The sequence below is a fragment of the Eublepharis macularius genome, chromosome 9, assembly GCF_028583425.1.
Source record: "Eublepharis macularius isolate TG4126 chromosome 9, MPM_Emac_v1.0, whole genome shotgun sequence".
In the NCBI taxonomy this organism is placed as follows: domain Eukaryota; kingdom Metazoa; phylum Chordata; class Lepidosauria; order Squamata; family Eublepharidae; genus Eublepharis; species Eublepharis macularius.
The window spans coordinates 52959999-52984926 of NC_072798.1; the positions used below are offsets into that span (position 1 = coordinate 52959999).

At 40.5% G+C, this 24928-nt stretch overlaps 1 protein-coding gene across 2 annotated transcripts in view; it reads left to right on the forward strand.

The window, feature by feature from the left end:
* RASSF9 (Ras association domain family member 9) overlaps positions 1 to 5155 on the forward strand; it is a 47325-nt gene extending 42170 nt beyond the window's left edge. For both annotated transcript variants that reach the window (XM_054989317.1, XM_054989316.1), the window contains one exon: positions 342 to 5155. In XM_054989317.1, coding sequence (XP_054845292.1) covers positions 358 to 1602 — 1245 coding nt within the window. In that variant the 5' untranslated portion in view covers positions 342 to 357 and the 3' untranslated portion in view covers positions 1603 to 5155. The remainder of the gene's footprint in view (positions 1 to 341) is intronic.
* Positions 5156 to 24928: the final 19773 nt, after the last annotated feature.

A 24928-nucleotide genomic window follows, 5' to 3' on the forward strand; every position in this document is an offset into this window, starting at 1 on the left:
CCATAGCTGCTAGAGAAATGTCAGGAACTACAATGCCAAGACCACGGCTATACAGCCCGGAAAATCCACAACAACCATCATTCTCTGGCCGTGAAAGCCTTCGACAATACATTGAACATTTCTTCTGCCTTCTTCTTGTAACTTGATCCAAAGTTAAACAATAATGGGCGTACATTCCAGTTATGCATTCGTAACTGTTTTTGAGCTTGTGTGCTATTTTTCTTCCCATTAATGTTGTCTTAAGTTGGGTGGTGTTCAGCCTGTTAAGTACCTCAATTGTGTATCATATTCAGTGCCACCAAGATGAAATTCCTCTATAATGTTTCCTTTTTTAATTCTAGATCTCCAGTGAAAGACATGGGTACTGGTGAGCGAGAAATCACAGTCTGGGTTTGCCAGGAGGAGAAAATTGTAAGTGGATTGACGAAGCGTACAACTTGCACTGATGTCATTGAAGCATTGCTTGAAGAACATCAAGCCACTTTTTCAGAAAAGAGGTTTCTCTTTGGACAACCTAAGGATTACTGCATAATAGAGAAATGGAGAGGTTCAGAACGAGTTCTTCCACCTCTCACAAAAATACTGAGACTTTGGAAAGCTTGGGGGGAAGAACAAATTAATTTGCACTTTGTGCTGGTGAAGTCAGATGCCTTCCTTCCCTTTCCACTGTGGAGGACAGCTGAAGCTAAGATGGTACCCAGTTTAGAAAGACATTGGGACCTTAGTCCAGCAAATTACATGAAGATGCTGCCAGTGGACAAGCAAAAGAGGATTGTCAGAAAAACTTTCCGGAAACTGGCCAAACTTAAACAGGAAGGAGTTCTGCAAGAGAGAGATAATATAGAAACACTCATCCACCTGATCCTATCTCAGGATCACACCATTCACCAGCAAATCAACAGAATGAAGGAGCTGGATTTAGAAATTGAAAAGTGTGAAACGAAGTACCACCTTCATTGGGTTGAAAGCGAGGGAGAAAATTATGTCCAGGAGTCTTACTTAATGACTTCTAGTAATTCTGAACAGCAAAAGGATCTGCTGCACAGCCATCAACAAGTGCAGGAAAGCACATGCAAAAATGAGGGCGTTTTACAGGTGGAAGAAGGATTAAAACATCACAAGTATTTGATTGAAAAACTCTCTGCTGAAATCGAACAAGAGCTTCAGGGGATAAAAACAAATGGAGATGCACGGACAGATGAAGCCTCTAAGGGTGAAGTGGAAAATTCTGATTTAGACAGTGTCAAGAATGAATTGGAAAGCAGCATGAAAGATGCCTTAAGGATCCATTCTCAACTGAACTGCATACAGCAGGAGCTAAAATACAGAGACTTGATGCTTCAGAAGAAGGAAAAAGAATATCAGCTTCTTGTGGATGAGCTTAATAATCTCTATGCTAAAGACAAGATTGAATGCAGGCATCCATCCAGTGAGGAGCAAGCAAATGGCAATGAAATTGCCACTAAGACTTTCACAGGGACAGATCTTCTTAAGGTGACTAACTTAGACATAAATGACACAGACTCTGATACTGGAATAAGCTCCACTCACAGTCAGGACTCAGAGACAGCATTAGGGGACATGATACTGTTGGCCACATAGTTGAATGCTGTTAAGATTTACCGAGGAAACTGTAATATCCTTTGAGAGAAGATATTTGATAAAGTGGCATCTTTATTGGTTATACTGCTGGTGGTGTGTCATAACTTCCAGGTTAAAGAGAACTCCATCAGACAACAGGAAAAAGTAGCTAATTCTCAGCTGTGGAAAGAGAAAAGGGAAAAAAATACTGACATAACTAACATATTATCTTCAGTCTTATCAGAGTTCATATTGAACATTTCAAATGTACTAATTTTTTTTTTTAAAAAAACAAGGCTAACTAGGCTAGCTATAAGAAACCAAAATCTAAGTCCACTGACTTGTATAAGTGACTATCCTGTTATTTTTTTATCCACACTGGGTTTCCTGGGGGAATATTGCTTCTGTTTATTTTACATACCCATCCACTGAAAAATGCCACTGCAATGTATTTTAGCACCTCCAGGGAAGGTGCCCCAGTCACTGTGTCAACCAAAGCATCAATGTAACTATTAACCTGATATAACAAGCTTTGAAAGCTGTTCCCTGTCATTGGTGCAAAAGGAAGCTGTCTGGGCCAGGCTTTGCAGTGGAATGGCTGTCCCTTTTTGAACCGCAGACCTTTTAAATGCCACAGAGTTTGTTACTCCTGAAACACAGTTTGGGAGTTATTATAATTTTGAGTTGTTGTAGCTACATTTCAGCATTGCTTTCCAGAGCTTCAATCAAAATGTTACCTTCTGAAATTGATGTTCTGTCTGTCTGAATCTGATGTATAGTCGTAAGATTCTCTGCAAAAAAATAGCATTGCTGGAGACATGAGGCATTACAACAGTTAAATGGGTTTGACATTGCCATAGGACAGAATGAGTACATAATACCTTTTATTTGATATATCTTTTATTTCTACCAAAACCAAAATGTGTTCTGTGTGTCCATATGTACATATATATAAGCTAAGCAAGAATATTTTCAGTCTAATTAAAAAAAAAAAAACTGGGCCTGCCAAATATACTGGGCTCGCAGGCTTGAAGTAGCACGCCTCAGACATGATGATGTGCTGTAGCCCACCAAACTACTAGTTGATCTCAGTAAATGGGTGCCATGAGGTCTCAGGAGACTCACCTGAGAGAGGTCTGTTTTCAGTGATGAATAAAAGGGCAAAAGCATAATTTGTGTTTTGCATTCAGACTTGGTGTTTCCCCCCCTTTAACATCAACTTTTAAAAAATCTGGAAGAGACTCACTTTATGAACTTATAAATATGACTTGGAATCTTTTTTCCTGGATTCTGCAGGCCATAATTTCTGGATAGTATAGTACACAGGTATCTCTGTTGACTGCCTCTTTAAAAAAAAAAAGTGTGGCTGCATCATATGATATTATTTTAAATGCTTCAAGACAACATTATTTAGTTCCAGAATGATTGTAGCAAAAGCACAAGGTAATGTCTGACTGGCTATTTTACATTTGTAATAATTTATTAATGTTCCTTGGCATCTCAAATCTTTAATGTTGAAAGTAAATTAATGCCTTTGTTTCCATATTTGAAAAATTCTATCTTTTTGTTGTTTATTTTCAGACTTCACATCTCTTACAAACTGTCGATTACTAGCAAATAGGGTTCTGTGTGCCTCTTAAGTGCAACTTCCGTTGTGGATGAGAATTAAATGTAGACTAGACTTGTGAGAGAACTTGTTAGACCAAGTAACTTTCTATTATACTGCTGGTCTGATTTAGCAGCCAAGCCTATGTAGGTTTACTTATAAGTAAGTTTCACTATGTTTAAGGGACTTCTTCAAGGCAACTGTGCATAGAATTGCATAGGGCCTTTGCCTGCCTTCCATACCTTCCTGTGCAGCATGCCAAGTATATAGTTTCTACTTCTTGGCTCACAAGGAACAAAACACTGGGATGTTCTCCATTTCAAGTCCTTCTAAACTATATGGGACTTGTACGTGTAGCGATTGTCTTCTGTCACTCCTGTCACAGTATATCATGTGCTGATGTTTCTACTTGGAAGACCCCATACTTTGAAAGTTGTTGGATAATATCTAATATTAAATATATTTTTCTCTGCTCTTCTCGTGAAGTTACGTATTTTGTCACTCCTTTTTGAAAAAGAAATAGGGATGAAGTGGCTCAGTAACAACTATGCAACGGGAAAAGCTCAGCCAGATGTTGCTATGGCATTTTTGTGTAGGTGCAGTGTCATACTAGTCTCCAAAGGAAATATTTTGTTTGTAAGAAGAATAAAATTTGCACCTGCTTGACAGCAGCTGTCTCTAAAGCTATTGTATGTAATCCAGCAAGCTCTAGTAGTGGTTTGCTTTATACTTTCCATGGAAGTGGCAACAAAATAGGCATGAGTGATTTGTACTTCTTCCTTGTCCAAGGTCTTTGCTGTCACACATCTCTTCTGTTAGATCCAGAAATGAGAAGTGAGTTCGAGGGGGCATGAATAATCCACATTCCAGTGCATGCTGATTTATAAGAAGGTTTGACTGAATATAAGGGGGCTTTCTCTCAACTCTCTAACTATAGGGTTGTGTACATCAGATTGTAGCCTAAACTTTTAACCTAGGCATTTTGATGTCAATAGAACTGAGTCATGATGAGTAGCTCACTCAGTTGTGCTCATTTGTTTTTGAAGGAGGAAGCATATGTTTGCAGACAGGAGCTATCAATTCAGGAATATGCTGAATTTTCTTAGGCAGTTTGTACTTCACTTACACACAGTACAGTGAAGGCGGTAGTGAGTTCCTTCTTTTCCCTGACGTGACTTTGGGATCAGGCACCAGGTTGCTGCATAAAGGAAATGATGCTGCTCCTTCTGGTATGTGAAGCATGGACAATCTTGCCAAAAGACAAATGGGGGTGGTATGATGTTTGGAAAGGTTCGTATATTTTTTTTTCTTTGTATTACACCTTGCATTTAATGTAAAAGTAAACTCTACATAATTTTGATGGACTTGCTTCCACAAAAACAGTCCTGCAGCTCAGGTACAAATCAAGTGGTCACAGTCTCAAAGGAGTTACAGATCTTTGGGCAAAGTCATATGTATTCAGGAACAGGACTGAGGAAAGGCACTGTTGTAAAAAACAGAATTTGCTGTTACAGGACAAAGAGAGAATGTGGGGAGAGTGCCATTAGACTCAGTGGAGAGACAGGCCCCAATCCAAGTGAAGTGTTTCAATCTTGTAGAAAACAAAATCAGTGTGGTTTAATTTAGGCAAGACCAAGATATTCCATTAAATTTAACAGCCATTGAGTTCAAGTGTCTTTGGAACGTTCATACCAAGGGTCAAAACCTCTTCACAAATCATCACTTCCTGCATCTGTGTTCTCCTCCTGGAACATGTACAAAATAATGTCTTATTCTTAATTTCTCTTTCTAGACTAAAGAGGCATTTAATTTAAAATATTTATGTTCACTGACATATCCTAAGGATTCCTTTTTATTTAGAATACAGCCTCAGAACTTAATGGTCGTTCAGTCACATAGAAATGTACATGGTCATGTAACTAGAGTTTGTATTATATGTATTTTTCAAAATAAAGTGACTAAAAAATTGAGGTTCTAAGAACTGATTTAATTTTTTGTCTCTGTTTTTGCTTCTTTAACTTTCCTTCTACTCAATTGTAGCAGAGAGTGTGTTGCATGCTGTGCAAGAAGGAGTATTTATCTACCTCCATATTAAGCTGATACACTCCCTGTCTATTATAGGGATCCCAGGCAAGTCCCCACCAGGAGGTTGAGGTGGCCTGGCAACCCTAGTCTATTACCATACCCCTTGTAGGATGTTGACAGTTCTTCCAACAAGTATAGATTGGTAGGGTTGTAAAGTGGAATTCTCTTCATTCCTTTTTGCCAAATTTCTCCCAGAAATCCATTTCTATTCCTCTTTTCAGGAATTTGTGCCAATTTTTGATCAGTTGTTTTTTCATAAAGAGGAAGATTCAATTCAGATCTTTAAGAAGTAATTTATTTATTTATATACTACAAGTATGGTTAAAAAATTAAGGTAAGCTATTAAATAAATGCAATCCAGGACTTGTCTGAACATATCCTTGCTGCATCAGACTACTTTTTACTCTTTGTATCATGTTACAGTGGCACAACAGGCAGAAATCCACAGGTGAGGAAATCTACCCTATCACATGATAAAAATCAAAAACAACCCCCCCCCTCTAAGATAAATGAATGAAAAATCAAACAGAATTCCTCTTTTGAAAGAGGAAAAGAGAATAAGTGGGACCAATTGCTATATCTAAAGAAAAATTTGGAAAAAAGAAATCCACCACCCCATAACTACTGTAAATTTGGTAAAAGTTAACAACTAAGTATGATGACTTTCAATATAAGAGAATTAGCTTGTTACCTGTGCTTCACAATGGTATTTAACTACTTTAAATCCAGTTATTATAATACTTATGGGTATGTAACATTTTTTGCTTTGTAGGGTTTTTTTAGTTGGTTTTGTAGTATAATAGCAGTGTCAACTGTTTCAGGGGAGGGGATGAGGTGTGGAATGTGAGCCCCAATCAGCTCACATATGCAAATAGCCTTGAAGGGCTGGCCCAATCAGGGAAGAGTGGCCGAGCTGGCAGTGGGTGGAGGTGCAAACAGGCAGCAGCCTGCCAGCCACATAGGGAAGCTGTATCCCTTTGGGAAAACACATTTTCTCTCTTTTTCCCCCCTTAGGGGGTGGATTTCTTAAAATCCCTTCTTAGTGGGTATTTAACTTTTTACATCATGAAAGCAATGTTCTCCCCAAATTTCATGTTTCTAGGTCCAAGGGGTTTGGGCTGAGCATTGGTGAGTCAGGACACTTGTCTCTATATATGTAGAAATTATGCATTTAAGTCTATCAGCAGTATAAGTTATGACTTATAGTGCTCATAATGGACTAGGTTCATTTCTTTGTTTTTTGTGTGTAAAATACACACACACACACATATATATACTTATACACACTGTGGCATAGTACACTAAGATCAGAGCGGGGGTGGGGGAGATCTGAGTTCAAATCCTCACTTCTACCACGGAAGTTGCCAGGTGACCTTGGGCCTATCACAGACTCTCAGCCTGGCCTACTTCACAGGACCGTTGTGGGAAACTGGAGGAAAGAATGATGTTATAAGCTGCATTGAGTTCCCAACTGAGGAGAAAAGCAGAATATAAATAAATAATTGCAAAATGCATCATTGCTCAATTCCAGTGTGCTAGATTCTCTTCCTTCTTTATACTTCCCCTGTTCCTCCAACCGTTTATTCCTATGGTGAGAGAAATCTACATGCATAGATGGCTCCAGCTATGATTTTTTATCATTCATAATGCCTAAATTTACATTTACCTATATGTTATCTGTCCCAAGATTTTGAATTGAGGCTTTAGGTCACCAACCCTCCTGAAAAAATAAATAATACAGAAGGTTATTGTCTTTTTTTTCTCCTTCGACTTTTTTGAGGAAAAGCATTCCAATACTACACATGTCCCTTAAGACAACTGCTTTTAAGATTTCTACTGTGCCATCAGGAATGTGGCCTTGCTGGCCCTGATGAGGGCAGAAAGGTAGGGTATATACATTTTATAAATAAACATAGTTTTGCAGCTACTTTCATCTGTAATGATGATGCTACAGAGCCCTGTAGCATGGAGCATACATAAGTATCCCTGTCTCATCTCAGTGGTAAAATCAAATGACTCTTAGAAGGATCTACCTGTGTTGGGATTAGCCAACTCCCATTGCAATTACTCACAATTATTACATCTCATCCCTGAGTGGCTCAGTTTACACAAAATGTCCAAACCATTGTTAGCTATTTGTATATGAGCTGTGGTTTTCCTCCTTACTCTCCATCTATGTTTGAAGTGTCTCTTCCTATTTTTCAATAAACCATGGGCTGCCATTATATCAGAATCAGGCAAATCAGAGTTTGTCTGAAACACAGAATTGCCAGTCACAATCATGGTTTGCATTTCTGGTTTCCAGGCGAACTGTGATCTGGGTAAACTAATTTGCCTGGTCCAGTTGATTCCACCTTGCTAGCTCCACAGGGGTAAAGTCTCTCCTGCATGGGAATCTTGTTATATCTCCCCTCTAGCACTGTGGATGAGAAAGCCCTCCATCTTGCCAGTGAAAAAGCTCGCTGCTGGCCTGGAATCTCCAACAAATTGAGATAAGGGTCTGGAGCAACAATATATCAAAAATTCTCTGTGTTCAAGAAATTTGGGGCTCTAGTCAAATCTTCCTGTCATTCAATATCAAACAGTCTGTTTAACTAATGTTTTAGCCCCAATTCTCCATACCAAGTAAGAGTGGACTGTTACATCTGAAGCAATTGACCGTTACTCTAAGGCAAAAACTGTACAAATGGGTGGTAATTTTTTTTTAAATCCAAAAAATATTTTTTTTATTTAATTGCCAATTGTTAAACTGCAGTAATATCCAGGGTGGGGAATCCATTCACTTGCTTTTCCGAAACAGCTCAATATTAGCAGGCATAGAAGAGATTATCATTATTTCATTCACTGTATTACAAAATATATAGATTTATATGTCAAGACCCTTAATTAAATCAGGGTATGACAGGATGAATAAGTATATTTTATACAGGCCAGCAATTGAATTGCCTTATGAACATATTGCCTAGCTCACCATTGCTAATATAAGAAAAACTCAGTTATTTTAAACTGAAGAGTAGGGGTGTGCGCTTTGGGTATCCGATTTGTGTAAAATACCTGAATCGGGCCCAATTTGGAAAGCTTCAGTATTTCCGAATTGGGGCCAGCATGCTGGCCTCGATTTGGAAATCCTGTATCAAAGTTTCCCGAAGCATTAGTAATGCTTTGGGAAGCTTCAGGGGCCTGAGGGTTAAGTTTAAATGGCCCTTTCGCAAGAGGGAGGGCCCTTTAAACTTCAACTGGCAGGCAGGGGGAATTCTGCCTCCCAGCTGAAGTTTAAAGGGTCCTGCCTCTTGCAAGCGGCAGGAAAGGTCCCTTTAAACTTTCCCATTCCCTACCCTTACCCCCACCCCCCACTTACCTGCCACTGTGGTGGAGGAGGAGGCCCTCCTGCCTCCCTGTTGGCCTCCGGAGGCAGCAGCAACACTGGCCATCCCTGCCGGCTGCATGGCAGTGGCAGAGGGGAAGGCCTTCTGCCCACATGGACACGCCGGCAGGCCATGGCAGCGGTGGAGAAGGCCTCTGCTGGCCAGTTGGCCAGCACAGCAGCAGTGGCTCCAGCCTTCCACCTGGCCAGGTAAGTGGGGTGGGGATGGGGTTTAAGGGTGAGGATGAGAATTTAAGTATGTGGGTGGTAGTTTAAGTGTAGGGGTGGGCATATTTTTAGGTGCACACCCCTACTGAGGAGACTTACAATTCTGATAACTATGTTCTCTAATATTTCGCTTTCATGGAAAATAACATGTCTGCTCTTGTAATAGCTTAAGCATATGAATTAAAGGCTGAAATAATTCCAACACTTTCTTCTTTTTAAAAACCTGGTACCAGTGGCTTGGATGCAGCGTTCAGTCTCAAAGAGCAACAGGCATTTGGAATGGGACTCCAGTCCTCCCCCTTCCCCATGCAGCACTAAATTTGTCCTCAAATGCTGCTTTTCAACAGTAAAAATATAATTTGGAAATCCAAACCTTAATCTTATTAGCAACATGGTGAGAATTAAAGATGAAAAGAGAGTCAGCAGATAGTACAAATTATTTTTGAAATGCTTGAAAAACAAACTCAAACTATTAGCATGGCCAGTCATTTAATGCCACCAATGCAAAATAGTTTGAGTTCTTATGCCTTTAGTGGGCATAAATGCAGTTTAACTGGGCTGACTGCAATAATGATACTTAGCATTTTTACAGTTCAGCCCTGTGCAGGGTTATTTATATCTGAGCCCATTGATTTCATTGGGCTTAGGTTGGGATAACACAGCAAAGAATTGCACTTTTAGAGTTGAAAGTGTATTGCAAACACTATCACACTGATTCTTACAAGAACCTTGCATAGTAGATGTGAGCTAGAGTGCTCTCTTGCTGTCTCTGCATGTGCCTTCATATGTACTAGCATTTTCCTGAGTGAGTTGTTGCAGCACTGAGTGAATGAGCACTTGTTAAGGTAAATTCCCCCACTGTGCATCTGCCTGTAAGTCTGTTCTCACACCCATGACCCAACATGTGTTTAGCATATTGTATAATTACTATGAGTGTGCAAAATAAAATAAGCTAGAAATACATCCAGAATGGGTGCAATTGAGCAGCATGAGGCCAATGCTCCAATGGCTATAATCAACAAAGCTCTGGCCTCTTTTCATCCAAAGATGGTGTGTTATGTATTCATTGCCTGGCACCAGCCTCACATCTAGCCTATACAGATGCAAAGGTTGTTAACTGATTTAAAACAATTTAAACTCTTTAACCACACCATTAACTTAAGAATAAGCAATATCAAAATCTGTCCAAAGTTATACAAATTTAGGTAAATTGATTTCAGCTGGAGATTTAATCCTATGCTTTCCCATTGAAATAAATTTGGACCTAAATGTGTTTAAGAACTGGCTGGATTCTGGCCTGTGCATTTTTAAATATGTAACTTCTAAGGATTTCTTTATTATAATTCCACCTAGTTTTCTTGCCTTTGATGATATCTATGTAATTTCATTCATCCTCCTAATATTCTTTCTGGTTACTCTTCTGACTCATGTTCACTTAATGTTCACTAGTCTGGGCTAAGGAGATTTCTTAATATAGTAATTAAACTATTATTGACAATGAAAATTGCTTATGTGCTGATTTTTTCTTAAGTGTTTTGTTTTGTTTAGGCAGTGGACAAACTGGTTCTTTTACAATGCTTGCAGTCAGATGCTGTCTTGATAGCAATTAATTGGCTAGGGCAGAAGGCTGAATCATAAGCTATAAAAGACACATCAACAGATCTTCGTATTGGACTGTGATTTATTTGACTATCTCCAGAAAAAACAAGAGAGAGCATGAAACCAAACAAAGGGAAGATGAAAAGTGAGGATAGTGATAACAATGCAGTACAGGAAAAAAAAGCTCAACATTAAGTGCTTTTATAAAAAGAAATCCAGCCAGGTAGAAATCATAGGTGTACTTCAAAATCTTTGATTGTTATCAGAATCCAAGTACCTCTTCACGCCCATGGAACTTTGGGCGTATGACCCTTGAACAGCAAGCCACCACACCACATTGAAAATTGTTCTGAAAATGGGACTTCCCAAAACAGATTTTGATGTGGCATAAGGGTCTGTTCTTTAAAGGCAAAAAAGCCTTCAAAATAGAACTGTTTTGCCAAGTTCTCTAGTTCACTTGGAGCCTGATTTTATCCTTAGATCATGGGTGCACTGTCGACCAGGTCCAGTTGTCAGTGGGTATTTTCAAGAATGGCATGCTGGAGTTCAGCCACTCTGTATTTGGCATAGGATAGTCCACTTGGGCACACAGAGAACTTTACACACAATGCTTTGGAGGGTGTTCATCAAAGCAGGAAGGAAGAATAGTATAGTACATGTCCCACTGCTCACCACAATTCACAGGCACATTACTATGTGCAGTCAGGGAGAAACATATACTTTATAGTGATCACCATAAGAATGTGACCCCCTTTCCAATTCCTTCAAATCCACAGCAAAATATACATGTAAGAAAGAAATCTCAAATGACCTGCTGGCTTAATTTCTATGTCTATCTTAAAAGGTACCCCCAATCTGGGCAGTGACACCTACAAAGGGATTAGCTCACAAAGTGGCCAAATTCCTCTATAAATTGGAAGAAAAACTCTGGCTAGAGTAAAATAAAGCATATATTGTTGATGATGATACAATGACTGGAATATAAAGGCATTGCTTCTTTGTTAGTTGCTATCTTGAAAATGATCCAAACTTCTTACAGTTTCTCTCATGTTTGTTTCGTGCATTTTGCCTTATTAAAGGCCAAATACATTTTTTTTAAAAAAGTTTCTTCAATCATATCCTCCTCCTTTGAGTATAAAATCACTCCTGTAAATTCACCTGTTTGTGTGTCAGCTGTTTCAATCACATTATCAAGATAGTTCCTTGGTAATGAGATTTCATTTCATCCTTACTTACATAGGGGATGGTTGTTGTGGGTTTTCCGGGCTGTATTGCCGTGGTCTTGGCAATACAGCCCGGAAAACCCACAACAACCATCGTTCTCCGGCCGTGAAAGCCTTCGACATTACATAGGGGAGTTTAGAATGAGACATATTAGCCCCCAAGAAAGAACTATTTGGTTAGTGTACTAAAAGATGATTTATAAGGCTTTAGGAAAGAGGAGGCAGCTAAACTGCAGATAAAAGAAAAGCACATTGCACTGTTCTAGAGGCCAGAGTGTCTTTTTCCATTGCAAGTATTGTCCCCTTATACCAAAGTGATGAAAAAGAAAGATTCCAACAATGCCAGGTATGTAATGACAAGACTGTTAAATTTAGCTAATGGTAGTGACTAGTGAGTTCATCCTGTATCATTGGAGCACATGATTCTCTCTTTGACTGCTCCACAGACATAGGCCATTGGCTAGATAAGGGCCAGGGTTAGCATAGAATTATCTGCAAATTGACAGAGGTAAGTGTATTTTTGTGATAATGGTACCATCACCCTCCCGAAAATCCCTTTCCTCTATTTTCTAAAATGGAACTCCCCATCTGTGTCACCACCAGCCTCATGATGGAAGGAAGGCTTGGTAAGTGGATGGCCCTCCAGAGAAGAATGGCACAGCTGCCCCAAACTTGGGCAATGTCTGACTACACTCAATAGCCTTGGCCATCTAGCATGAAAACCTGTGAAAAGTCTCCAGGAGTCTAGATTGTGTTTAGAACTCAACCTGAGGCTAGGTGAGAGAATGAGCCCCTTCTGTACTTTCCTGCTGGAAATGTGCCAGTAAGGTAACTGGATTTTACAATTTAAATAATCTTTAAAAGGGCCTCCCAGCTTTTTGCTTTTTGTTTTGAACAAGTTTGCACTAGAGGAATGAGGAAGAAGGCTGAACTGAACCCTAATGCTTATACCACTGGCCACAACAAGGTATTTAGAGTATGCTAGGGAATGTGTTCAGCTAGTCTGATGTGTTTCTGCTTATATTTTCCTTTGCCTGTGTGCTTCACCTGAACCAATTGACTCCCATATTCAGGCTCCACTTATTCCAAATTTCACTCATGCTTTAAACTTTTGTCTGCAATCAAGTCCTTTTCTGTTATCTGGAATAAGCTGTTGCCATGTTTCTTTGAACGTTCAGATGTACCCCTCAATATACTCAGTATCTCATGAAAGGAAGGCAGGTTAATTTGATGTAAGAGTTTGCTTGCTTGCTTTCTCACTAACACTTTCTCACTGAGACTCTTCTTTACCCACTCCCAGCTCTGGTGTATATGTGTGTTCCTGGTTCCAGGATTAGGTCTGGTTAGGTTACCACACCTCTGCACAAAATGGACTCTCAAGCATGTCAACGTTTCTTTAGAGGAACACACATTCAAGCCAGGTGATATTGTTTAGGCCCTGGAAAATATTTTGAGGAGTCTGTTAGAGAAGTTCATTTAAATGTGTCTAGAGTAAATGTCAAAAGCTTTAGAACAAGATGCCATGGGGGTATAATATTGATGCAGACCTTTTTAGCTCTCAGGATATTGATTCCATCTTAGGTGCTTGCACTAAGAAAGAAATCAAGAGTCAGCAGGGATGGAGATCCTTCATTCTTAACACCAAGAATGTTTCCCTGCAAAACAATCTGCCTATGGCTTCTCTCACAAAAGCGCCTTCCAGCAATGAAGCAAGCAATGAAAGTTTGGAGGTGGGGTTGTCCTTGTTTGCTTCCTTGGATTTTAAATTCATCTAAAAAAATCTATGGACGGGTGAGAAGCAATGCATTAAAGCATCACAAGTCTTTTGGGGAAGAACTCTTATATATTAAAGAATATTCCACAGAACAGAAAATTCTAATTATATATATTTCTATTAAAATACTATAGACTATACCTTGCATGTAGTTCTATGAGAGTTTCCTCATGGTTTGACTAATATGACAGCATTTAATGAGAGATCAGCAAAACAGGACTGCTTACCATTTTCCCTGCCAGCCATTCCCCATTCAAAATTACATTTCCCCCAGCTGTTTCATTAGTTTTTTTAAATATATTTTTACCCTGCCTTTCCTCCAAAGAAGTATAGTCATTGTATGTCATTCCTCCCTCCTCCATTTTCTTGTCAATTCAACCCTGTGAGGTAAGCTAGATTGAGAGAGAATGACTGGTCCGAAATCACCCAATAAACTTCATGGCTGACATGGAATTTGAACTCAGGTCTCCCAGGTCCTACTCCAACATTTTAATCACTACACTGCTTTGGCTTTCCAGCCCTTCCCAGCCTGCAGTCCTGGATGCTAAGGCCGGGGGCCGCCTTTGCCACCCTGAAGGGAAAAGTGGCAGGGCATGCCTCCAGCTATCTGGGCACTCAAGAGGTAGGGTGGAGCTGAATGTCTTAAAAGGCAGCTCCAGCCTTTCAGTGGTCACCTTGTGCTTGGCCCACCTGCCCACCCTGTAGCAGTGCCAGTTTCACTGGTTGCTGGTTGCCAGGGCCAGGTAGGAATTTTTCCCCTTTCCTCCTATTGACCATTGAGGAGAGGTGTTTTTTCATCTACCTGGTACTGCGTACAAGTGTCATGGCAATTGATTCAAGGTGGAGCTGTGAACAGGTTGTTAGTGGCAGAATAGAGTTTGGGAAAAGTCAGCGAGCTGGTGAGCACCCTTGGCGTGTCCTCATTGGTGGGGAATTGGGGTCTGTTGGGAGTGGCTGACTTCTTCATGGCCCAGTTATGAGGACAGTTTGCCTGGCGGGGGACCCCTGGACAAGCTGTTTCTCCCCCAGGCTTCACGGCTTGGGTGGTTGGAGCTTTAAGGGGGGGGTACCATTTTGCCTGGCTGGCTGGGTCCCAGCCACGTGCATGGATGGTTCACACACAGAACAACAGGGGTCAAGGTGGTGGTCCAGGGATGACTCTAGGGCCTGTCCTGTACTGCTAGTTAGGCCTTTGCAGTATTAGAGTTTATGTTGTTGTCAAATAAAAGTGGCCCAGTAGTACCCAAGCCTTGTATCTGCATCTTTATTCCAACTGGGGAGGGGTTAATCTATTTATTTGGGGGTTATACTATGGAAAGAGATAATGCTTCATCTTTTTCCTCCACTGGAAGAACTGCTGAGGATGGTTTTCAGTTTAGAAACAGCTGACTTGGAAAGGACTGTTTCACCACCTTTCTAACTCTCCACTGGGCTGCAAACCCAATCTTAGGTGATTTGCAGTTTAAATATTGGGGTGGGGGACTGGTACTCAGACAATATATTCGGTATATAGAAAGGTCAATGTAGTGTTGATCAACTGTAGTAGGGCTGCCAGACCCCCGGTGGGGGCGGGGGATCCCCTCCCCCAACCTCCCACCCCCGCCCCCACTTACCTGGCCAGCGGGGGAGCACGCACCTTCCATGCGTGCCCCCCTGTGGTGCTGCGTGCCCCCATGCACAGCAGCCCCAGGATCAGGCCTGTTTTGGCCTGGATTGGGGCCCCTGTGGAGCACAGGAGTGTTCCTGCACTCCGCAGGGGCCCACAATGGGCCCAATCCGTGCCAAAACGGGCCCAATCCGTGCCCGTTTTGGCACGGATCAGGTCCGTTTTGGCACAGATTGGGCCCATTGTGGGCTCCTGAGGAGCGCAGGAATGCTCCCACACTCCACAGGGGTCCAAAATGGGCCCAATCCATGTCAAAATGGACCCAATCCGTTCCAAAACGTGCGCGGATTGGGCCCATTTTGGCGTGGATTAGGCCCGTTGTGGGGCGTGGGAGCATTCCCCCACTGATCAGTGGGGTTGATCAGTGCCCCAACGGGGGCTGCATGATGACGTCACTCCCAGAGTGATGTCATCACACTTGCAGGAGCACGTATGCGCTTTGCGCGAGTGCACACACACACGCTCCTCCAGGATAATAGCCAGGCCCCAGTCTCCCGCTAGGAAATCGAGGGGGCCTGGCAACCCTAAATTGTAGTGTTGATTTATACTCTGTCTTGATCTTAACAACGTTTCATAGTTTGTCAAGTTAAATAATGTGTATTCATATTAAGGAGGATAAAATTACTGAGCTGTTCCTTTGAGGGAATCTGGAACTTACCTTAACTTTGTAGATACTGCTGCTGTCTCTTTACAATCATAAATACTTAATCTTTTAAAAGCAGTTTTTTTAAAATGAATTTGCAGAGTGAGACAATTCATTGGGTCAAAGAATGGGAGTTACAGTAATGACAGGAATACTGGTGAATTGCTTTCTACGGGCAACTGTCAAAAGATATTTTCACCAAGATCTTATGTAGTCAGATGCATTATAAATTAGCCATTCCCTGCAATAACAGATGGAACACCAGCACTCACAAGATGTCACATGTGATCTCAGTAGAGGTTTCTAAATGATATTTTGGCTGAGAGGGAAGCTCTAAAATGTGCTTGGATAATAAATATTTCTTCATAAGCTGTTCCATTTTTAAGTAATTTGTTCAGTTCTGATTTGCTTGTGGTTGGACATTTGATTAGCCAAAAACAGGTAGTTGTATTGTTAATGCTGTCAAATAATCAATACTAGCAATGCAATCTTAAGAATCACTTCCTGGGAGTAAGCCCCACTGAATGGATCTGAGTAGGATTCTGCATAGATCTGTATATACTTCAGAGAATTATAAAACATCCCAAATAATTGGTGATAAATTGACAATATTTCACCAGAGAACAGTATAACTAAGTCAAAACTTATATTACCTAATGGAATGGGTCCTTATTGGAGTTTACATCTTTTGTAGTTGTTCCATGAAATGATGCACCGTGTTTCACAAAGGTGTTGAAAAATCAAGCTTACTTTCTTTGCACTGACTATTTTAAGTCAAACATCTCCTTCGATCACCTCAAAAATTTGCTCACGTTAAAAATGAGTAGTATTTGGGAGTGGGGTAGCATCTGTGCAGTGGTGGAACTAAATATAGTAGCCAACTGAATAGCTGCTATTATGTGTACTCATCTTTGTGTAGATTATCGATAGGTCTGGATCGTATTTAGTTATTTAGGATATTTTATGCCACTTCTTCTGAATTCCAAGTCCTGACACATCCAGTTTCTCAAATGGGATTCTCTTGGTTCATACAGACCAACAATTAGGTCCTCCTCTCATCACTACTGGAGCTCAGACCTTCAAGGGTTTCATAGAGAGAACTCTTATGATTGAGTTTTATCACACAGCGATACTCGCTCATAGCTTTTCAAACTGGCCACAGTCATACTGAAAACGTGTGAAATTGTAAAGCTTGATTTGGTTATGTAAAACTGACAGCCCAGAGAATTTCCAATGAAAGTTTGTATTACATTGCTCCAGACCTGTTTTTATATATTTATTTTGTTCAATTTATATCCTGCCCTCCCCGCAAGCGGGCTCAGGGTGGGTCACAAAGAATTCCCTTCATTAAGGCTTTTAAACCTTTTCCATATCTGGGCAATTTAGATGATAGTATTTAAGTACAAAGTATCCTCTGTAATAAAATTCTAGCTCCCTTAATATTTGTAAGCTAAGAGGAGCCATCAACTTAAATGTATTTTTCTTCTAATATACCTTTTAATGACACTTCTGTAAATAACAGATAGGTTGCTTCCTAAATGTATTATTTATTTTGTTTGATTTCTTTAGAAGCACAGTTTGACAATGATTTTCAGGGGAGAACAGGTTCTAGAAACAGTGAGGGGAAACAGAGAAAAGTCAGGACAACAAGGGACTGGCAAGGAAGCTGTAGGGAAACAACAACAAAAAATGGAAACCAAGGAAAATATAGGTGGGACATTAAGGCTGTCTGGAATGTGCCCTAGTCACAGCTTTGCACCGGAGAAGAACAAATGCTATGGAGCTTGCAAAATCTTTCAGCCTATGACTTCTTTGAATAAAGAAAGAAAGAAAAAGCTTGCAAGTTCAAGTCCCTGTGTGGTATATATATAGATTCAATCTCACCTACGGAACTTCTGGTGATTAGGATAATGGGGATTTGTACTTTTTCTTCCATTTTCCCTAGCACTCACAGAGAAAACTGATGGGGAGGAAATCAAGTGGTAGGAGTACACACATCCATAATCTTCTGATTTGGAAAAAGTCACCTCCCATGGTTTTCCCAAGGAATCCTAGTTTCCACCAAATTAGGACTCCCCCATCCCTGAGCACATACATGTGTGCATTTATGATCCAGTCCTTTCAGAAAAAGCTTAGAAGACACTGGAAGTACCTTATAAAGCACCTTAGAAAACACATGGGCACTCTTTTTCTATGATTCATAAATTGTAGGATTATGTACTCTTTTTTAAAAAAATCTCTAATGTTCATAATTTCAATGGGCATGGGTAGTGGCACTTGATGGAGAAAGGGGAGAAGAGTTCTCTCTCTATTCTTGTCAAGTTCAAGTTCAAATTAGCCTTTATTGGCATATATCAACAATTCAAGTTATCCACTTACAAAAAAAAGAAAAATAAAGTTAAAAGGATACTACATTACAAATACATAAATACAATTATAGCTTATTTCTTGTCATTCTGGTCCTTAAACTTTGCAAACATCAATGGAAGATCATCAGGCTGAATCTCCAAGAGAAGAGCAGGATTAAATCCCAAACAGGCTTACTCTGGAGAAATCTAGTAATTTTTATAAAATATTCACTCTGTAGCCTTAGAAGGTAAAGAGGCTTTCCTGTACTGGGATGAGACAGGCTGGAGCCACGGATGTGATTAATAATTTCCAAAAGCACAAGAAGTTCCTACTGGCTGGTAGTTAATCACACACATAACATGCAGAAGAGCACAGCCGACAGTACTACACAACTTTGTTACAGCTTCTATGATATTGTAGAAAGAAAGAGAAAGGCTGAGAGAGAAGAGGAAATAATTGTGAAAATCTTTTTTGAAAGGGATAAAATTAAGAGTGTGCACCAAGAAAAAAATCATTACAATTTCAGAGCTGGGGTAGAGGGAGTTTTTCCCTTGATTGGTTATTTCTAGGTAGGACATTACTTGTTCAAGATTCAAATAAATGTAATTTCTTCAGGTTCTGGGGTTTAAAACAATTAGATTCAATGGGGAATGTCTACAAGGGTCTGAGGAAGCTGTTTATAAAGACAATGGCACAAAAATTGCACAGAACACAGGCCTCCCACTAATCTAAAGACCCCTCAGTTTCAAGGAGACTGAACAAAAGGGTTTTGTTGTTATGAACCCTCAATATTGGTGCCTCTCCGTGCAGGCATACTTCTCTCTACTGATTCCTAAAATGGCAGACAAGTGGTAGCCTAGTAGGCAACTGTCATTTTAAAAAAGACAAAAAACTGACTGCTCTGCATTTGTTTCATTTTCCTACTCTTACAGTGACTGAGTGACAAACTTATTTTATTTTTTCCCTGAAAACTCTGTATTTGCCATCTTTCTTTGTTGTGGTCTGTTGTTTGTTTCCTTTCACAAAATAAGAAAGACTTCCTTTGCAAACCCTGTGCCCCTATCCCATCCTGCCCTGCAAGACTATCATTATTCCCTATGGAGGACTTCTCCCTATGGGGCAGGGGGGGAGAGTGGCTGTTTTTCAAACAAATAACATCAAAATTGCAGGTATCCTAGTTTTGCCTGTCCATTAAATATCTGCAAAATGTCAAGTGAATTGGACCAAGGGGTACAATTCTATCAGCCCCCGTGCAAGGGTCCTCCAGTCATCATTAGACATGGGCATGAATTGAAATACAAATCAAATTTTGTGATGAATCAGGCCAATTCATGTTTTGCAAAAACGCTCTTTGTGGGTCTGCGTTTTTCACAAAATCCATGACTTTGGGGGCTGATTCATTCAACTTGTGAATGTGTCATGATGTCAGACAGGCTGGCACTGATCCATTGATTCGCTAAGCAACATAGGCCCAGAATGTCTGCAGACCTTTAGTTGCCGTGGAAATCCCAATCTTAGCCCACACAACCTTGCTAGGCAGCTCTCCCTGTCAACTTGGGAGCTGAGCAATGCGGATCTGCACAAGTTTACCTTGGAACTGTAGTTGGAGACTCCTTCCCCACTCTGTTTCCCTTCTCCATTTTTTAGAATGGGATGGCGGAATAGCAGCAGCAGTGGCAGCCTCAGTAGCTCCTTCTGCCCGTGTTTGCTGCTTGCCAGCTTCAGGAACCCTTCCCTGACTCATCCTCCTGCTGCTCTGACATGCTTTCCCACCCTCCACCCCCAAGCTCCCCACAGCGGATCTTGAGCAGATCTGCTCTGCTTGGCTTTTCTTTCAAGAACTTGGGGGGGGGCATGTCAGAGCAGCAGGAGGATGGGAGGACAAGAAGGAAAAGTTAGCAAAGAGAACCTGAAGAGAGGAAAACCCAAGGAGATTCGCTCTGCTTGACTTTTCTTCCAGCAGCGGCAGAAAGCAGGAGGACAGGAGGGAAAAGTCAGCAAAGAGAGCCTGCAGAAAGCTACTTGGAGGGTGGCTGGAGGAGAGCCTGCTGAAGTATCCCTGCGAGTTTGGCATCTCTGGGTATGAAGGGGGCCATTGTGGGGCCCTGGGATCTGACGAATCACAAACTTAATGAATCATATCACGAAACGGGACAATTTAATGAAAGTTCATGGTTCATGTTTTGTGGAACGTGACGAACCACTAAACACAGGGATCCTTTTTTCCCCATTTCATGCCCATCTCTAGTCATCATACTTACGAAGAAAAAGCAAGGAGGGAAAGGAGGAAGGGAAGGAGAACTGCGGCTTGTCTCCAAACATGATCGACTGGGAGCTCTCTGTGTTCCTCCCATGCAAGTATCTGATTAGAAAGGGAGAAATATCATTGGCCAGGAAATCAGTAGGATCAAAGGAAAAGAAGACACCTTATAATCACTCAAACACAAAAATCAACATGGATTTTTCATGGAGGGGGTTTTCACAATATCTAAGATCTCTGAATTTGTATTGCTGTTCCAGAAAATCATTTTAACAACCAATGTATATTTTAGGCTCAGAGATTTCATAATGCTTGACCCTAGATAAAAAATAGAAACATCTAACCACCAAAGGCAAGATTTCCTCTGCTGGAAAGAAGGGCTTCCTAGTTTCCAGAAGGATCACACATCAAGTTCTGGAAACAACCAGCTACTAACTGGGCACAACCAGTTGTGGAACTCAGACAGACAGCACACACCATATACAGGTAAAGGGAATGGTCTGCAATTCCCTGAGTAGTCAACCTCCAGGAGCTTCACAGGCATTACTATTTTTAAATAACATACAAATCCATTGAGCTCAAAGAAACTGTTTTTAAAATCATATATGCACTCACAATTACTTTGAAAAGGTATTAAAATGCACTACCAAGCAAATATTTTGTTCCTGATCATTAGAGAATTAGATTCTCATAAGAAATGGTCCTTCCTAGTATGAAGACAAAATATCTACTTACTGTGTTATTTTATGAAAATATGAAGTGCCCTGTCCTAGGAATATGTCGTTTGATAAGCCAGTTTAACATATAAGTTCTTCAAAGGAGACTCTTAGCATCATGCAGAACTGTATAATATATGACTTTTAAAAAATCAACACATAGTGACAGATCTCCTGAAGATTTTAATGGTGCCAGATTGTAGTTTTGGTTTTTAAGTGAGTGATATGCCTGACTAGCAGCCAAATTTAAAAAATATAGTGCACCAAATATAGTAGCTGACTGTTTGCATACTGCACTGATACTCATATCAAGACTGCAGTAGTGCAAAGATACTCTTCTACTCATGAATTCCCTAAATGATTTGCTGTTATATTTCCCCCAATGCATAGTTTGCTGCAGACCTATATCTTTGCTTTAATTTGTTATTCCATTCACCAGAAACTAACTTTTGCAATGAGTGTTATTCTGCTCAATGTCATTGAGAGTCTTACCACTATTGCAGCAGCTACCTGCTTTCAGAATTATTGTTGGGAGAAGAAAGTTCACTCACCACTATATAAATGGCATAAAGGGTAGGGGGGGGGGGGAATCTGTAAAACTGATTGTTGTGACATTAATTTATAATTTGGGTTAAAACAAAAATTTCCTAATTGCTAAAAATCGTAGAGAATTTCTATCAGCATCCAGTAAATGTAATAGCACATAAAATAGCAGCAAAGAGGTTCCATGTCACCATCACTAAAAGTATACTTGGATGAAAAATAACAATGAAGAGAACCATGACTGAGATTTCAAACATTGTTTCTTGGTTCTCAGGGTTAGTAGAAAGGCAGACCAAGAACTTGTGATCTCTTTTGTCTTGAATGAAATTATACTTCTCTTGAAAAGTCAGGTTCACAGCTTGGAGGTGCTGCTTGACACAGCAGTCTCCTTGGAAGACCAGGTGGCTTCAGTGGTTCAGAGTGCTTTTGCTCAGCTTCAGCTGGTGAGTTGGCTGCACCTGTTCCTGGCTTAGATCTAGCCACAGTGATCCAGGTCTTAGTTATGTCTTGAGTGGACTATTTCAATACACTGTACTTGGCACTACCCTTGAAGGGTGTTCGGAAGCTGCAGCTAGTGCAGAATGCTGTGGCTAGACTGCTGGTCGGGCCAGGTATCAGGATCATCATGACCCTAATATGACAGCAATTACACCGGCTACTAATCTGCTGCAGGGCACAACTAAAGGTGTTCGTTTTGGCCTTTAAAGCCCTCCATGGCATGGGACCAGTGTATCTGAAGGACAGTCTTCTCCCATATGTTCCTGTCCAGGAATTAAAATCACAGGGAGAGGCCCCCCCTGACTGTCCCATCAGCTAAAGAAGCTCACCTGGTGGGTACACGAGAGAGGGCCTTTTTGATGGCAGTCCCACAATTATGGAACAGCATTCCCAGGAAAGTGTACCTGATCCCTTCCCTATCAATCTTCAGGAGGCAGTGGAGACATTTTTATTTAGATTGCTTTTAATTAACTTCATTTTTATGTTACTGGCAGTTTTAAACTGTGTTGTTTTAAAGCTTTGTTCTTATCTGTGATAGTTTTATTTATTTTTTTAAGCCACTTTGACTTCCTGCATGGTAGAAAAGCAGCCAACAAATGTAATAAATAAATAAATATCCAGAGGCCTATTTCTCTGGTCAGCTTCTGCTTGTGGTACCTTCTTCCCAAGGTAGATGTTCCTTCTGCATTTGCAAGATCCTTTTTGAATATGGGAATGATTCTTCAGAATGGCATTACAAAGAAGGTTTGAAAGGCACCAGCTATTTTTGGGAAGAGGTCCATCCTCTGTCAGAGGTTTGTTGTTGTTGTTGTTGTTGTTGAAGTTACTTTCAGGGGACTGATGTTAAATACAGTGAGAAAGGAGAGTTGTTTTTTTGGCCAGCAGTATACATAATAATGGCTTATGTTTTGATTATTTTATTTTCTACCCTTGTTGACATTTGATGGCTGTCTTGAAAATCTGGAAAAAAGTGAGATATAAGTGTTTTAATAAAGGATACCACCCATCTTGATTTAATTTCACTCCTATGAAAAATGAATCTCTCTCTTTCCTCATGCCTATTTCCCCCCATTAAAATTAACACATTTTAATCTGGTGTTTGTGTCAATAAACATGGTGATTAAATAGTATATAACATAAATGCCATACAAGAAACAAATGTGTCATTAACAACAACAGTGAAAATTAGTCTAAGCAAAGCCAATAATATCAATTTCAAATAAGTTTCAAATAAAAAATTAAAAGAAACCTCCCCCCCCCCCAATAATATATAAAATCTACTAGAACTTTACATGGCCGTATTGGCGTTCCCTGTCTACAAACACTAAGGTTGAATTAGCAGCTTTAAATGACTTCATATCTATTCAGGAATTCTGCACACATGCATAGATATACTTGCATCACAAGATCACCCATTTCTTTACCTCACCAGCTTGAATATCTTGTAACACACTTTTAGTTGCCTGTCTTTTTAAAAACTAACCAGCTTCCCAGGATGCTCTCTTCCTTTACTGAACTTCAAGAAGCTTGTGAGCAGGACTGCATATCCACTTATTCCACATAGCTGTCATATAAAATCTTCCTCCATGGGACTGCTATCTGGAACTGCATAAAGTCACAGTTGTTTCTAGCTTCTAGCTATGACATCATTGCCGTCTGAGCAGTGTTGTGGAGTATACTACAGCTTGAATTGTCACGCTGCCAGTGGTTACCTCTGACTAGCCTGTATACTTATGGTCAAGCCAAACTAGAAATGAACATGGCATGATCCAATGTGTGACAAGACAAATACCTATTAAGCAGGGCAGGATTAAGGAAGCTTAAAGTGACATGGGTAGAAAAGGCAGAGGAAGATAATTTGTGCCTTTTTCTCTCAAACAGTTTTTATAAAGTGGACTTTGGGGGAAAAGTTATTTTTTGCTCATGGGGGAGAAAAGGAGAAAATACAGGTAACATAGTTCTGGGGGTGGGGTGGGGTCAGTCCAGTCTATGAATCCTTTATTCTAAAATGCCCCCTTCCCTTTTTAGAGCATCAGTGCAGTTCCCTGGTGGTACATGGATCTTCTGCCATTAGTTCCAGGTTGGTCATCAAATTATCACTGGGCAAGTGTTATGTCTTTTCAGCAATAGTAATTTTATGGCCTAATGCCTTTTTCCAGCTTCAGAAGTTTGTTTTTTACTTTTACTTTTTACTCCAATGGGGACCCAAAATGCCTTATACTATTCTCTTTCTGTCCCCCAGTGAGCCTACATGGCTTTGTCTTTTGAAAAACAGTTCCAAGGTAAAACCGCATCACTCACTAGCCACTGGAATGAATTTCTGTGCTTCAGGCGAAAACAGCCCACTCAACGAGCAAAGCCATGTCCAACAGCAGAGCAGCAGTGAATCAAAGAACACACATATGATCAGAGCTGGATTCTGAAGTACCCACAAAAGTTCACAGGAGCTTGATCTGGCTCCAGTGACTTCTAGAGCCAGACTGAGCCCTTATAATGACAGTAGCTCTAGTATCTATGTCAGGTTCCGGTTGCCTGGTCACTAAGGTTGAGTAGCTTTGATGCCCAAAAGCTTGTACTCCATTGCAATTTGTTTTTTTCCAGGCAGGTTTGTTGGCATCCCAGACAGGATATTGTAAAGCTTTTGGAGGAGATCATAGTAATTCCTTTCAGGGGAGGGGGTAGTACATGGAGGAAAAGGGCTCTATTTTCTTAAGGATTCTGACTGTGCAGAGGATTCTGTTTATTGGATCTAAGATGAGTATCCGTCTTGAGGTCCATGGCCACATTACACCC